We start from the raw sequence: 15,824 nt of genomic DNA, 5'->3' as shown, positions 1-15,824 counted from the left end.
ACAGCTCTTTTAAGAGTGCAGAATTAAGGTTCATCGCTACTGTCAAGTGGTTAAGGGTTCCTTTTCTATTTAATGCACTGTTATGGGTTTTCCCCCAATCATTCTGCAGGATATGTCTTTATTTTATTATCGGTAGAGGTCGAAACTTTGGGACTCCAATTGTTTCTGTAAATGAAGGGACCACAACACTGATTTAGTTTTTTTACTCTTTTTGGACCAACACTTCATTATTAGGATCAGTGGAGATGCCAGAAATCAGGCCTACTGATCATAGTGGTACCATAGCTTCATTGCTTCATTACTTGAGGTCATTTTACAGATGGGAACAAGACTTTAAAGATGAAATAAGAAAAACAGTGCTCCATTCTTAAAGATGAGCACCATCCTTGTCCACAGGCTTTGTCCTCCAGCTGAGAGGCATTCACCTGACCATAAAAATGTACAATTACTTTCCAGGACAGTGAAGTCTTTATTCATGACAAGAAGACAGATATGTCTGAGACCTTCTGGAACCCCACCCATGAGATTAAGCAGCGCAGATTGATCCGATGCACAGTGCAGCGTGATGAGCAGGGAGAGTTTGAATCTGAAAGGTAATTCATCTTGGGAATATAATTTTGTCTGTGAAGGTAAAGCCCCTATAAATATTTGACTGTCATCCGTACCCACCAATATCGAGGGGTTCGCCAACACTTTAATGCGCATGGGGATGCCGGCCAACTGATAGTCGGCATATCTGAATTCGGACTACCGATCACATTGTTCTCCTGGAGATAAGTCACCAGCAGAGATGTCGGTCAGCAGGTTTCACAGAGAACATATACTTGTGTGTGTTGGAATGCCTGTCAGCTGAATGATTGACCAACAGCCCCCCTAATCTGTATGAGGCCTTAAGTTCTGTGCACTTAATGGCCGAAATCTGTAAGAAGTGAACTGGTTTTTGATCCATCATTAGGTATGTAACTTTCACATAATGTAAAATTCTGCTTTTTTAATTACTTTTAATCATTTTTATTTGTTCTGTTTTTTTTATACCTTTATGGTTAGTTTTGGTGCAAGGTAAATTTTGCCTTAATTATATAATTCTAGATGCTAAACAATGCCCTTCTCCATATTTGCAGACTCTGGCAACATGTTACAAGGGCAATCAATAACAAAGATCAGACAGAAGCCACTCAGGAGAAGTTTGTTTTGGAGGAGGCTCAGAGGAAAGCTGCCAAAGAGAGGAAGACAAAGGGAGAGGAGTGGACCTGCAATCTCTTTGAACAGGATCCGATCTCTGGAGAATGGCATTATAAATATGCGGAGTAAGTTCAGTTCACTTCTGTGCATTTTATTTGCGATAAATGTTGTATTTATAATGTTTAGCATTGGTCTCTGACTGTATTACCTGTTCAATAGTGACTTAGAAAAAAACTGCAATGTGAGTATGTTCTCATAATAGAATTAGATTGAATATTGCCATTTGCCACCTTCTTTTCGTGACATGAAAATCTGTCACATGTTGTTAGAAGGGAGCCCAAAACTTGATGTGACATATTGGATAATTTTATTAACTGTTTGTCGTTTTCTTCGAGCACTAATATTGTTGTCACCTCATCAGTACTCACTTACTCTGCCAGCACACAAAGATCGAAGACGTTTTTTGCTTATTTAACAGATTTCAGACCATTAAAGAAGTTGGCCTCTACTAGGACAATTCCTTCTCATACCCCACGCTTGGCCCTGATCAAATAAAAAATCTTATACTCCCCTCCCGTGCCAGCGCAGTTTCCGCTATGTCGGCACTCGCGTTGGTTGTTATGACATTTGAGCCTGGCGCCCAGTCAGCGCTGGTGTCACCGTCTCTGCCTTCGGACATATTGAACATCAAAAGGAAGTTGGCTGCGGCTGCTCTTCTTGACGTTCGATTTGCTTGAAGGCAGAGACCGTGACGTTTGTCTTGTTCTTGTATCAATATATTGTTGGCAGCACATCTCCAATTTACACAATGGTTTTTATGCTGGCAAAAACTCATCTGGTCACAGATGAACAAGCATTTTGCTTTCTTGTTGGGTGATGGCTGACATGTTTACATGGTCCAATAATAGGGAATCTATGTTTTTAATCGTTCACCGATTCTTGGCTTGTCTAAATGCACCTTAATCTGTTATTTTATTATTCTTTGTTAAATTGGAGGACTATGGATGTTTTTCACTAAGTTTTTTTTACCACTGCCTGCAATTGAAGTAAAACTGTCACAAAACCCACGTGTATTAAGTACACCCTTCAGATATTAGGCGAGGCAGCTAATTTCATGAGTAGACAGGGCAGCCCCTTCTCCAAGCATTGTTTTTTCTAGTAGTCAGTGGCCGACTTACTACAGACACCTTCCCTCTCTCAACAAGTAGAAAGCTACGGTATATACAAACAACGTTCTTGTAACTGCTGTATGGTCCTTTTGTGTATTTGTCTCTACACAGACTGACACAAGAGTAGCACTGTGCCCTCTACTGGCACATATTTGCATTGACTGGTAGAGAGTAGCACTGTGCCCTTTACTGGGTCATAATATCTGGCAGGTAGTGGAGGCGCTATAAGCTATTGCTAGGTGTCATTCTAGTTGTTTGTCGTATATTTGTGTCATTATTAATAGTTGTGACAATCTGCTTTGAAGTCATTGTGATTTTTGTATATTTTATAGTACCCGACCATGGGACCCCCTTAATGACCTGGTTCAGTTTGAAAAAGATGGTGCCGTCCAGACAAAAGTCCGGCATAGGACTCCAATGGTACGTTCGGGGAGTGTAATTAGTCTCAATAACCAAGGGGCAAAGCGGGACAAATGCAATTATCAGGTAGGTTTGGAGTCAAGATAATGGCTTTCCTCTATCCCCGCTCTGTCCAGTCAAGATCCAGGACGCATGTGTAAAATGGAAGCTTAAAAGTTCTAACCTCTGGCTGTAAGGCTGAGAAATCTGATTGTTGGTCTGTGCTACACTGGTATGTAATACTGCCGGAAGGGCCGTGTGCGCCACAACATCTGCCTTACACTGATATGTGCACGCTTTAGGTCACTGGGCAGAGCAATATGTCCGAAATCCGAATCGATCACTTTAGGTCCATACACCATTACTCATTATAATAGTGAATATATGTGAAAACCCCTTTACCATTTGCTATTTTCTGTCTTCAAAAAACTACTAACAGTCTCGAAATGCATGACTGCTCTTTATGATATGTTCTTCTCCCAGAAATATATGTGATACATGAGAAATCTGCATATATTGGGATGCATTTTGCTTAGTTATTGTTAATATACTACTATTTTTTTAGTGTTGCATGGTGTCAGGATTTTATGCTCTGTTTTTTGTTACAATCAGGCTTAGTATTGAATCTTAATTTGAATATTGGCTACCTTTTTTTCTTCATTAATGGTAGCCATACGCAAGCGATAGCTGTCATCTGATCACTCACTCTGAAGACTGCTATCTCTCCTGACACCCCACAGCCACAAATGCCCACAGATGGCAGATGGCGCTGTCGTAGTCATATATCCTGGCGAACAAAAAGGTTGGGCAAGTTAATTCGGACTGCCTGCCTCTTAGCTCCTCTGACATAATTAATTCAGGAAGAGTCAGGAATACTCATTAGATGGTCAGCCGATCCCGCTGATATCGGCCGGTTGGTTCGACTTTAATATAACGTATATGGGGGCCATTAGATGCAGAAAAGGTGGAGAGACCTCTTAAGAAATGCATTTGTATCTAACATTTGGATGGGTATTCTAGTTCTTCTAGGCTTTTGTTTTAGGCTGTACCTTCAGATCGGCTTTAGATTGCAATTCTACATGTATAATTTTGTGTATTACAGGTTTGTGTTCCAAAGCTGAAGCACAAGTCAAGTGGTCAGCAGAAGAAAGGAGAAAGTGGGTGCTCCTCCCCAGAGCTGGATAATCAGGACTCCTCTGGCAGTGAAGGTGGGCTTTCATTTGTAAGAGCTTTGGGACCATGGTTTCTCCAGGTTGATACAACCTAGCTGGAGTCGGGAGATTATAGGGCACTCAATTCTCTCTGTGAAAAAGCTGTGTACATAGGTTTAAAAGAAATAGGAAGCTGGCACCTCTAGTGCTAAAGTTCTGCGTGATAAAGAGGATGTGAATATTAACCTGTGTGCCATCTTAGTTCTGATCTACAAGAAGCTCTGTCTGTGCTCTCAAGGCCACAAACTGGTTTATTGTAAAGCTTGTCATCCCCGACCTAAACAATATTTCATTCATGATAGTCTTATTATGATTGACATACATAGATCCAACCAATGTATAAATAGGTAGTTCCCTTATCTGTGAGACTTGCCACAGATGTCTGATAACTGGAGGATCCCTTTCTACCTGGAGAGGTGTCTATCAGATGGAAGTATATATACACAGCAGTTTGGCAGTGCCCTAAGAGAGGAATGCACCTTTTCATGAAAGCTATAAGTTATTTTAACCCCTTTGGTGACATGCACCGTATATTTACGGCAGAAGTGCGTCCTCCCTGTATGGAGAAGACTCAGGAGCTGAGCCTGCACCATACAGCACGGGTGCTGCTTGTGTTATACGGCCGATACCCAATAGTAACTTAGATGATGCTGTCAATAGCGCTTTTAGGAGGGTAGGAAGGAGTCACAACGTCTATGATCCTCCCCTTGTAGTGACGCAATCACAGGGTGCCCATTGGATTGTTTGCAGGCTTCTGAATGCCCACTGACAGTGCTCCAAGGCTTTATAGGGAAGTTGTAATTGTACAATAGACTGAAATACTGTTGAAGTACTACAGTATTATTGTATTTTATAGGTGAGCAAGCTATCGCAGGTCCAAGGGGACAAATATAACATTTAAGAAACGCTAAAAATATATTTTTTTTTATATAAAAAAGCAACAATTATGGAAGTTGAAATCACCTCCTTTTCAAATATTGAAATTTTTTTAAAAAATCACTGTGTAAGTAATTTTACACCCTAATAAGATACAAAAATATACATCCTGTACAGTAAAAATGGTCAACCAATAAAACACAAGCACCCATACAATTTTATTTAACAAAATATAGCTTAATGAAGCTTATGAAGTGTTATGGTTTTCTAAATAGACAACACCTACCTCCTCCATAAATACTAAATTATAAAAGTACTGATTCATAGAACACAGGCTATGTGCACACGTTGCGGATTTACTGCGGATCCGCAGCGCTTTTTCCGTGCAGAACCGCGTGTGATTTGCAGTACAATGTAAATCAATGGGAAAATAAAAATGCTGTCCTTATGGTGCGGAAAATTCTGCATGGAATCCACAGCGGTTTAAAAAAAGGACCATGTCAATTCTTTGTGCATTTCTGCACCCATTCCATTATAGGAAAACGCTGGAGTAAAAACGCATAAAATCCGCAGGAAAAATGCACAAAATCCGCATTAAAAAGCGCAGATTTTGACCTGCGTTTTCTGCCAAGAGATACAGAATCCGCATGGAAAATTCCACAGGCAAATCCGCAACGTGTGCACATAGGTAATTTTTTCTGCAGAGTGAACTTAGTAAAAAAAAAATTACCCCCCCCCAAAAAAAAAAAATAAAATAAATAAATAAAATAAAAAAAAATTACACTGTAAAGTAAAATGAAAGATGTCAATTAAAATGACATAATTAAGTGATCAGGTGGCAGTAAATAGTGGCAATGCTTTCACACCACGCTGTTAAACCATTTTGCCCAAATACTTAGGGTACCGTCACACAGTGCCATTTTCATCGCTACGACGGCACGATTCGTGACATTCTAGCGATATCGTTACGATATCGTTGTGTCTGACACGCTACTGCGATCCGGATCCCCGCTGAGAATCGTACGTCGTAGCAGATCGTTTGAAACTTTCTTTCGTCGTCTAGTGTCCCGCTGTGGCGGCATGATTGCATCGTGTGACACAGGTTGTATACGATGTGCGCTCAGTAACCAACGGCTTCTACATCGCAAATACGTCATGAAATTATCGCTCCAGCGCCGTGTATTGCAACGTGTGACCGCAGTCTACGACGCTGGAGCGATAATCATACGATGCTGCAACGTCACGAATCGTGCCGTCGTAGCGATGAAAATGGCACTGTGTGACGGTACCCTTAGGCAAGTGTTTTGTATAGTTTGTTTACATATATTAAAATCCCTTTAAGAGAGAACCACTGACTGCAGTGACTTTGCTGAGGTTTGTAATAATGGTAAAAGAAGAATGATGCAGTAAGTGTGTGTCGTCATTGCTCTTACAGCGCACGTATTGGCTCACAGCAGTAGAAGTCGAAAGAAAGGGGCAGATCATGGAGAATTACAAAGTGCCATAGAATCCATCAAGAAAACACAAGAAGAAATCAACAGGTGATCATATCTCTTTGCACATTTGTTTTCTGGATGTGAAACTTTTTTAACCTGATAGACATTAGGTTCATGTTGTTCAGTGCATAGAAAATAACTGTAGTGGCCTCAGCATGATCCATGTCGTTAAATGAGTGCTGTGTAAGTATTCTCGTTAGTATGATCGTTCTGTACACATAGTCATGATAATATACGCATACAGTACAGACCAAAAGTTTGGACGCACCTTCTCATTTAAAGATTTTTCTGTATTTTCATAACTATGAAAATTGTACATTCACACTGAAGGCATCAAACCTATGAATTAACACATGTGGAATTATATACTTAACAAAAAAATGTGAAACAACTGAAAATATGTCTTATATTCTAGGTTCTTCAAAGTAGCCACCTTTTGCTTTGATGACTGCTTTGCACACTCTTGGCATTCTCTTGATGAGCTACACGAGGTAGTCACCGGGAATGGTCTTCCAACAATCTTGGAGTTCCCAGAGATGCTTAGCACTTGTTGGCCCTTTTGCCTTCACTCTGCGGTCCAGCTCACCCCAAACCATCTCGATTGGGCTCAGGTCTGGTGACTGTGGAGGCCAGGTCATCTGGCCTAACACCCCATCACTCTCCTTCTTGGTCAGATAGCCCTTACACAGCCTGGAGGTGTGTTTGGGGTCATTGTCCTGTTAAAAAAATAAATGATGGTCCAACTAAACGCAAACCGGATGGAATAGCATGCAGCTGCAAGATGCTGTTGTAGCCAAGCTGGTTCAGTATGCCTTGAGTTTTGAATAAATCCCCAACAGTGACACCAGCAAAGCACCCCCACACCATCACACCATCTCCTCCATGCTTCACGGTGGGAACCAGGCATGTAGAGTCCATCCGTTCACCTTTTCTGCGTCGCACAAAGACACGGTGGTTGGAACCAAAGATCTCAAATTTGGACTCATCAGACCAAAACACAGATTTCCACTGGTCTAATGTCCATTCCTTGTGTTCTTTAGCCCAAACAAGTCTCTCCTGCTTGTTGCCTGTCCTTAGCAGTGGTTTCCTAGCAGCTATTTTACCATGAAGGCCTGCTGCACAAAGTCTCCTCTTAACAGTTGTTGTAGAGATGTGTCTGGTGCTAGAACTCTGTGTGGCGTTGACCTGGTCTCTAATCTGAGCTGCTGTTAACCTGCGATTTCTGAGGCTGGTGACTCGGATAAACTTATCCTCAGAAGCAGAGGTGACTCTTGGTCTTCCTTTCCTGGGCCGGTCCTCATGTGAGCCAGTTTCTTTGTAGCGCTTGATGGTTTTTGCCACTGCACTTGGGGACACTTTCGGACTGACTGACCTTCATTTCTTAAAGTAATGATGGCCACTCGTTTTTCTTTACTGAGCTGCTTTTTTCTTGCCATAATACAAATTCTAACAGTCCATTCATTAGGACTATCAACTGCGTATCCACCAGACTTCTGCACAACACAACTGATGGCCCCAACCCCATTTATAAGGCTCAAGAAATCCCACTTATTAAACCTGACAGGGCACACCTGTGAAGTGAAAACCATTCCCGGTGACTACCTCTTGAAGCTCATCAAGAGAATGCCAAGAGTGTGCAAAGCAGTCATCAAAGCAAAAGGTGGCTACTTTGAAGAACCTAGAATATAAGACATAATTTCAGTTGTTTCACACTTTTTTGTTAAGTATATAATTCCACGTGTGTTGATTCATAGCTTTGATGCCTTCAGTGTCAATGTACAATTTCATAGTCATGAAAATACAGAAAAATCTTTAAATGAACAGGTGTGTCCAAACTTTTGGTCTGTACTGTATATAATGTGTATATATATATATATATATATATAAATATTATATATCTTTTTTTATGCTTGTACTTAAGACTAAAAATAATTTTTTCAATTGGATTTCTTTAAAAATGTGGCTTTTTCGGATTTTCTTTCTCTGCACATTCTAAATTGATGATGGTCTGTGATCGTTTGGTTGAGCCCCAAATGCAGCCATTTAAATAATAAAAATATAATAATTCCTCAAAGCTGGACAATTACTCTTAGAGGGGATATCTAGGACTTAAAAAAGGTAGTTGCTAACAGAGGCAGACTACCTGCCTGTTGTACCCAGGGCCGGTCATTGACTGTTCCTGGCGGAGATTCAGCTGTTTCCTGGCAATAGAGGAGCAGATTCTTTTCCTGTTGACAGGGTGGGAACACTGGTGTCATGCTGATTGACAGCTGGTTTCCCCAAATAGGCATCAGACGTCAGCTGTCAGTTAGCATGTCGCCAGTAGTCCCTCCTTGTTAACAGGAAGAGAAACTGCTGCTTTGTTGCCAGGGAGCTGCTGAATCGCCATCGGGAGCGGTCAATGACCGGCACCAGGTACAACGGGCAGGTAGTTGCCTCTGTTATCAACTACATGCCTTTTTTTTTTTTCAAGTCCTAGATGTCCCCTTTAAGCCAGCGTGCCTCTTTAGGCGAACCAATATTCAATATAGTAGTAGCTTGTCTAATTTGGCCATTTGACTCTAATACGACAATCAACTTTCCAAAATTACAAGTCCTCTTTGATAATCCAGCCTAATCTTCTGCTTGTTTTAATCTCCACCCTCTTGTTCTGTCCTATAGGAACATCATCGCTCTCCGTAATCGTGTAACTGCAAATGCCTCAAGCACAGAAGGTAGCTTCCTTCAGCAAAGAGACTATTGTATTATTATCTTCCTGATTTTTCTTCAGATTGCCATTAACTATTTGTTCAAATGAAAGAAACGGACTCACATAGAAGTATGTGGAGTCTGGAACTGTCGCTGTTGGATTGGGACCACTTCTTGCCTCACTAGCATTTTCAGTGCTTTTCATCCCCGCCATGTTGGAGGTCAGATGATTTGAACTTTTGGGTGCAATATTCTTCTTCTTTTTAAAGTATCCGCCCTCGACTCTGGAATCTTGTACAGCTTTTCACTTTGTCCACATCGCCAGTAGAACAAGTATGAAAGTGCCCGCACTGTCTAGCGAGCTGTGTCATTGTATTCGCTGTTACACACCTCACTGTTCTGTAATGTCCATGTCACAGATGTATATGAACACGTTTTCTAAGTATGCTGCTGGCTGCCATTGCAGGTCTTTTTGGGTTAATTGAGCTATTAGCATTCTGAGTTGAAATGACAGCCTGGAAAGCAAAGGTCCTGTTAATTCAGGTACTTGACAAACATCACGTTTCTATTAAGTATATTCTTAACAGGATCCTTCACTAGTATTCTGCAGAGTTATGGTTACCTGATAACTTATGCCAAAACTGATCTTCTCTACGTAGTTCAGGAAAGCCACCGGAAAGCGGATGATATTGATAAAGGTGCGAGCTGCGGCAGGACAATTGGCTGCTTTTCTGGGTGAGCTTGCTTCAAAATGCTACAGTTACTTATGTCCACCATGTAGCCATACCGTTCATTTGCGTTGGTTAGCTGGCAATGTAATTTATTTGGTATTCTATAGTCTTTTCCCATTTCTTGATTCATTATCACTCTTTGCAATGTCTGAAAATTGAGTTGTGTCAGCAAACATAGCCAAGTAGGCTACTGCAGCTGAAGGATCTCCGTTACATATATATATATATATACTCTGTTGTTCTAATTATTTCTTATGTGATACTTAGAACGTCCCCGCACATTACCATATATATAAAAGGTAATCACCAAACCAGTGACAAATGTTAGGTCAATCTACACAACTGTAGAAACATTTTAAAGCCACTACATAGTTTGCTGATTTACAGAAATCAAACATCTGCCGGAAAGGAGAGTCAGACTGCCTTAAGGCCCCTATGCACACTATACTAATGTCAGCTGAACCCACCGTCCTCAGCCCGACAGTCTAATGTGTAGGGACGCCTACTGACTCTCTCCCGATAGATGATGCTGGGGAAGAGAAAGATCTGGCATGATAGATTTCCAGGAGCCAATCCTTTTGTTCTCCAGGAGCGAAGTAGGAGACATCTCTTTTGTAGAGAAAACGTACGCTCGATCACTCTTGTGTATGGGGACTCTGCAGAGAGAGTCGTCGGGGGAACTTAATTCTTTATGGGTAGTAGGCAGTAAGCTGAGCCAAACATACCTGGCTCTGGCAACAGGTTATGTCCTGTGGGAAAAAAAGGTCAGGCCTATTGAAATTCAACATATCCAACCATTCTTGTGCCTAATGACCTCTGTCGGGGAAAAGTCTGGAGGCCTCTTTAGACATTACATGGTTAGTGCTTCCAACTAAATATAGCAGGTTTGACTTTAAGTAATATTTATTAATATGATGATAACAAGTGGCATCAATAGCTTGTTGATTCTTTTTTTTCTACACTCCAACAGACAAGAAAATAAGGAGAAACCATAGCAAATCGTTCTATAATAACTCTATAATTAGAGTATTGATTTTACAGCAAATTTTAATGGAATGTGGAGCTTCAGTGTGTGTGGTCAAATCCAATGTATCAGGATTTAGACCACTTATATGAGTGCCACTTGGGAGTACGTTAAGTCAGTATCATTCTGATACTGATGTTCGACCAATATAGATTTATGTAGAGCTGGTCCTACAAATGTAATAGCCGCCAAGATCCAGCAGAGAGCTAACTCTCTCGACTCCCCTATGTACGTGAATATTTGGCCATGCTGAGCACTTATGTGTTTTCAATGATGATAGAGGAGAAAGCCGCTGCCAGACGCATCTGTCGGTGGCTTACCTTTCCTGAAAACAAAGGGATCGGGTGTTGAAATTCAATCTGTCTGATCTTTTCTCCTCTGTCAACACCCTGATGGTCGTATATTCTGAGTAAAGTCCCATTGACTACATGGAGAAGTCTGTGCAAACTTGGCTCAATTTTGCACCCAGCAGAAGAAACAAACCCAAGGAACCAAGGCACCAAAGATAGATTAAAACTTAATTTCATTTTTTTTAATCTTGTCTTGCTTGATAAAGGTCATATGGCTGTAATGTTGCTACATTGTTTTTTTGTATTTTAATCTGATGGAATTAATAAAATGTGAACTTTTGATCTATCTCTGGTGTCTTGGACCCTATGAGAACATCTGGTGGTCGGGCCACTGTGGCCATCTTTCATCTAATGTGTATATGGGCCTTAATATGACTATTAGTACTGTTCCAATAGTCTACTATAGATTCCATGCAGGTGATCATACGTATAAAACAGTGGCTCTAACCATCACAAAAACAGACTGGTCATTAAGCCAGGTACACCGCACTGCGTCCTCCTTACTTATTTATACATTGTGCCCAATGTACCCAGAGTTTTCTTTTCTTTACAGAATCTATCAAACTTTTATTGTGAGGTTTAACATGTCTTCCCTGTACATTCGGTATGTATTAGGATGATGGCCCATACATTTTTGTCAGTATTTAAATTTTAAGTCCAATTAAGCACTTGTTCCTGGTTTTGATGGGTACAAATACATGTAAACAATTGCCCACTTCCAAACTGGTTCAGGCCATTGGCTGTGTAAAAACTCAACTTGAATATTGCCATAGTTTGTGATGCCTATATAGCATCACACTGCATGTATGTTTCATCTTCTCGCTCCTTAATTTCGTACCTGTAGTAAGTGATTTCAGTACTAGCTAATATAAAAAGGCCTAAAGGATTGCACACGAGCACTGAATTGATGGCTGGGGGAGGAGAACAGACATTCTGGCTAAAAAAAAATGTTGATGTTTTGCCTAGAATAACAGTATACCGTAAGTATCCTATACCTTTTAAATACTGAATTAGTATTTAGTAAGTAAAGCCTACATTCCATAAGTTTATCAGACTGCCATATTAGCCCCTACCTACAGCAGTCTGCAGCTGGCAGCCTCTTAGGGCTGGACTATGGCAGCACATGGAGAGAAACTACAGTGTAAGAGAAGCCAAGTGGACGGTTCCCAGTTATAATTCTCCATTACTGCGGTGAAACCGGATGTTCATTTTCTTTGGGGGTGCTTGGCTAGATACATTTCTAAGCTACACTCCAGCCCAACAAGGAAATACATGTTCAGGTTATGGAAACTGAGCAGCAAAATTAAACATTTGAGGCAATTTTCAACTTGGGTGTATATGCTAAACTTTCAGCATTGTGCCTCTATTCATCATGTAGCTGGCTGGAAATGCTGGCATTTTCTTCATTTTTTTTTTTAAAGGTTCCAGATAGATTAATTGTATTTATGTTTAAAATGTATGCTTTCAAGGTGAATAATTCACTTTAAAAAAAAAAAAAAAAAGTAACCTGCCAGCACCATATACAAGCAAGTATAGGAAAAGGCCATATTTTTACTTAACCATCAATTTTTACCCGGTTTAGTTATTTGTACAGCTTATTACAGTCATAATGATTACATTGTATAATAAAAAGAGAATAATGACAAATACAGCCTAAAGCTGGGCTCACTGGTGCTGGAAATAGTGCAGGGAGCAACTGAAATTCATACACACGGCAGAACTGATCATTGCTACTTACTGTTGTGCCACAATCTGCAACACATTTTCTGAAATGATGATGGAATTGCTAAATTAAAATGTTTTTTTCCCAAATCATTAAAAAATTAGACAAAAGCAAGGAATGTAATAAAACAAAGCCCTATACTCTCCAGTTGAATCCCCAGCGCTTTTACGTCTCACCTCCGTTGCTCCCCAAACTCTTGGTTGGGCGAATCAGTGCCGTTCCGAATACGAATGTAAGTGCTGCAGCCAATCACTGGTCTCAGTGTTATAGGGCACATGACCGCTGAGGCCAGCGGTAGGCTGCGACAGTCATGTGATTAGACAGCTTGTCATTGTACACTCAAAGATTCGTCCGAAGCAGTGGAACGGTGGCGGATATACCAGCAAATATTGGTTCTCTTATTTTATTACATTGCCTTTTGACAATTTTTTTTGTGACGTCAGGAAAAAATATCACCACAAATTAAAATAAATATGGACACGGTGTTTCAAATAGTTTCTTCGTATATCCCAAATAATGCTTTATTGTGATGCGTGAGTGGATTTATTAAAATCCTATCCTCAAATAGTTTTTTTCTTCCTCCCGTACATGAACATGTGAACATACCCAGTGCTTAAATTTGATGCATCAATCACCTCTTGATTCTAAAATATGACTTTTCTAAATAATTGTGAAAGCTGTAGATAATTTGCCAAAATGAACTGGAAAAGGGTAAAAGATGACAGCTCTTCCTGCCAAAGCCATTGGAACATTCCATACTATACAGTAGAAACTTCCACCACGTGGAGAATTGAGGGTTCACGGTTTGTCTGACCCTTGTGTCATACCAAAATGTCTTTATTATTGTGTCCATAGGATACGGATTGTCTCGGTATACTGTAGGTTCTAAACATTATAGCTGTAGTGATATAAATATTTGTACAGTAAGTATTCTTATATGAAAAATGAAACAGAACATTGTATCTTCCGGATTTCTATCAGAATCCTAAAATCACTTATACATCGAATAAGAATTTCCGTTGTGTAACCCATAACTCCCCTTAAAGCATTACATATCCTTATTGGTGCAGAGATGTAGCCTAACATCCTGTGGCCAGCACTGAAGGGTTAATCACCTAACCACTTAGGTCTAAAGAGGAAGAAAACAATTATGAATTGTATAGTGAAAACTGTGTATTTCTTGTACAGAGCACCTTTAGTGATGAGGGACTGTACAGTGCACTCCATGATGACTTTGTATAGTGGTTTACTAATGTAGAAAACTGGTTAGCAATATATATATATATATATAAATAATACATATCATCACCTGTCATTTCTAGCGCGCTCTGCACTGTCTCGTGGAGAAGCTTATTCTGTTGTTACAGAACAACCGTTGTGATCAGAATGCTCATGTTTCTAAGGCAGTGTTGTGTATATATGGAAGGCATCCCCACACATCATGTGTACGTATATCTCTCCTTTGGGCAGCACTGAGACAGGTATGTTGTCATGTACTTACCAGGGAATGGTTTCTGTCCAGTGTAACAAGGTTACTTGTGACCAACACTCAGTACAATCACATTTTTGATGGATTTCTTGGGGTTGAGCATAATTGTAGCCTGGAACTCCGCTACTTTGTTGTAAGTGACAGCGCTTCTGGCATATTTTCATGAAGTCCTGATATAACATTACTGCGTACATTCTCCTTCACTAAAGGGAGCCTAAAATGCCTTGCTGGCTGATTAACCATTGAGATAGCGAGACGGTCCGTCCCTTTAGTGCAGTATATTCCAGTATATGGAGTAGAACACGGTGGCGCGGTATAATTTTTCTGTAGATTATGTATTTCATGTCCTACATGTGCACTTTTTGGATGACCCTGAAAGCCAGAGAGCTGTCTGAACATTGTTACCTGTGCCTTTTTGATAAACGGTTTTGTGTTTTGGGGTTTGTGCCATATTCATACGATCACAGGTTTCAAGCCCATGCTCTTACTTTTCTAAGAGGATTTGCAATACTTGGTCAGATATTTATCTCCTTCGCTCTTGAAGGGTAAGCTGTGCGTACTTTCAAGTTAATCGGCTTTCTTCTGACTGGACTCCCTTTCGTTGAGTATCGGGGGGGGATCAGCAGGGTCAGAGGGAGGACCTGTGACGTATCTTAAATTGTTGCATTTATGTCCACATATTGGGTGTATATACAATGGAGTCATTACAATTTGTGGCATATTCCTAATAGCCATAGCAACAAGCAGTGACCTCTTACACAGAAGTGTGACTTCATTACAATGTTTAAAATGTTTTTTTATTTGCATCTCACAGCTTTTAAGTACAAAAAATCCAGTGATATATATAGTTCTGTATACCAATGTATTCCTAGTGCTTGAAAATATGCGCTTGGATCTCAACGGAGAAGAGGTTAAACCAGGTGTGACTGAAGGCTTCTGTATCTCCACCTTGTACTTTTCTGCACATCTGTTCTTTTACCATCATTGCTTGTTTTGTACTGTTACATTTTTAACTACAATAGACTGTTATATCAACATTGAGTAAAGACCAGTGTTATGTATCGATGAAGAGCCAGAACCCATGACAAATGAATGTGAGAAGACGGAAAGAAAACAGCAAAGACAACGTTATTTATGTCTAATAAAAAGAGCATTTGATGATTTTCAATGTTAAACCTGTGAGCAGGAATAGCACCGTCTTAGCCGGACTCCATACACATTGAACCTCATGTATAATTACCATTTCTGCCAGAGATTGAGATGTTGTCAATAGCAACCATTCGGAGTAGGAATCATGAGTTATTATACATGAGGTCCAATGGTTCACATGTCGCTGAGCTAGGATGGAATGACAAATGTGCTGTCTTGTAGCATGTTATGTGTTCATGTGTGTTTAACATCTTGTCCAATGGCTTTTTTGAAAATGGAAACAATACCACTGGTCAGTAGTTTTGTATTTCCAATTAGAATAAAACATGATCATAAC

The 15,824-nt window shown here is 40.2% G+C and overlaps 1 protein-coding gene across 7 annotated transcripts in view; it reads left to right on the top strand.

Annotated features, from left to right (window-relative positions):
* The window catches only part of OSBPL8 (oxysterol binding protein like 8), a 365,096-nt gene extending 355,628 nt beyond the window's left edge, over positions 1-9,468 (top strand). For 4 of the 7 annotated variants that reach the window (XM_077265331.1, XM_077265330.1, XM_077265335.1 and 1 more), the window contains 6 exons: positions 457-593; positions 1,122-1,307; positions 2,684-2,837; positions 3,853-3,958; positions 6,273-6,378; positions 8,995-9,468. In XM_077265331.1, the coding sequence (XP_077121446.1) occupies positions 457-593; positions 1,122-1,307; positions 2,684-2,837; positions 3,853-3,958; positions 6,273-6,378; positions 8,995-9,130 (825 nt within the window). In that variant the 3' untranslated portion in view covers positions 9,131-9,468. The remainder of the gene's footprint in view (positions 1-456; positions 594-1,121; positions 1,308-2,683; positions 2,838-3,852; positions 3,959-6,272; positions 6,379-8,994) is intronic. The other 3 variants (XM_077265332.1, XM_077265333.1, XM_077265337.1) reach the window with 1 other exon arrangement.
* The last annotated feature ends 6,356 nt before the right edge of the window (positions 9,469-15,824 follow it).

This window comes from Ranitomeya variabilis, chromosome 5 (genome assembly GCF_051348905.1).
Source record: "Ranitomeya variabilis isolate aRanVar5 chromosome 5, aRanVar5.hap1, whole genome shotgun sequence".
NCBI classification, from domain to species: domain Eukaryota; kingdom Metazoa; phylum Chordata; class Amphibia; order Anura; family Dendrobatidae; genus Ranitomeya; species Ranitomeya variabilis.
This window is presented reverse-complemented; position numbering and strand designations above follow the sequence as displayed.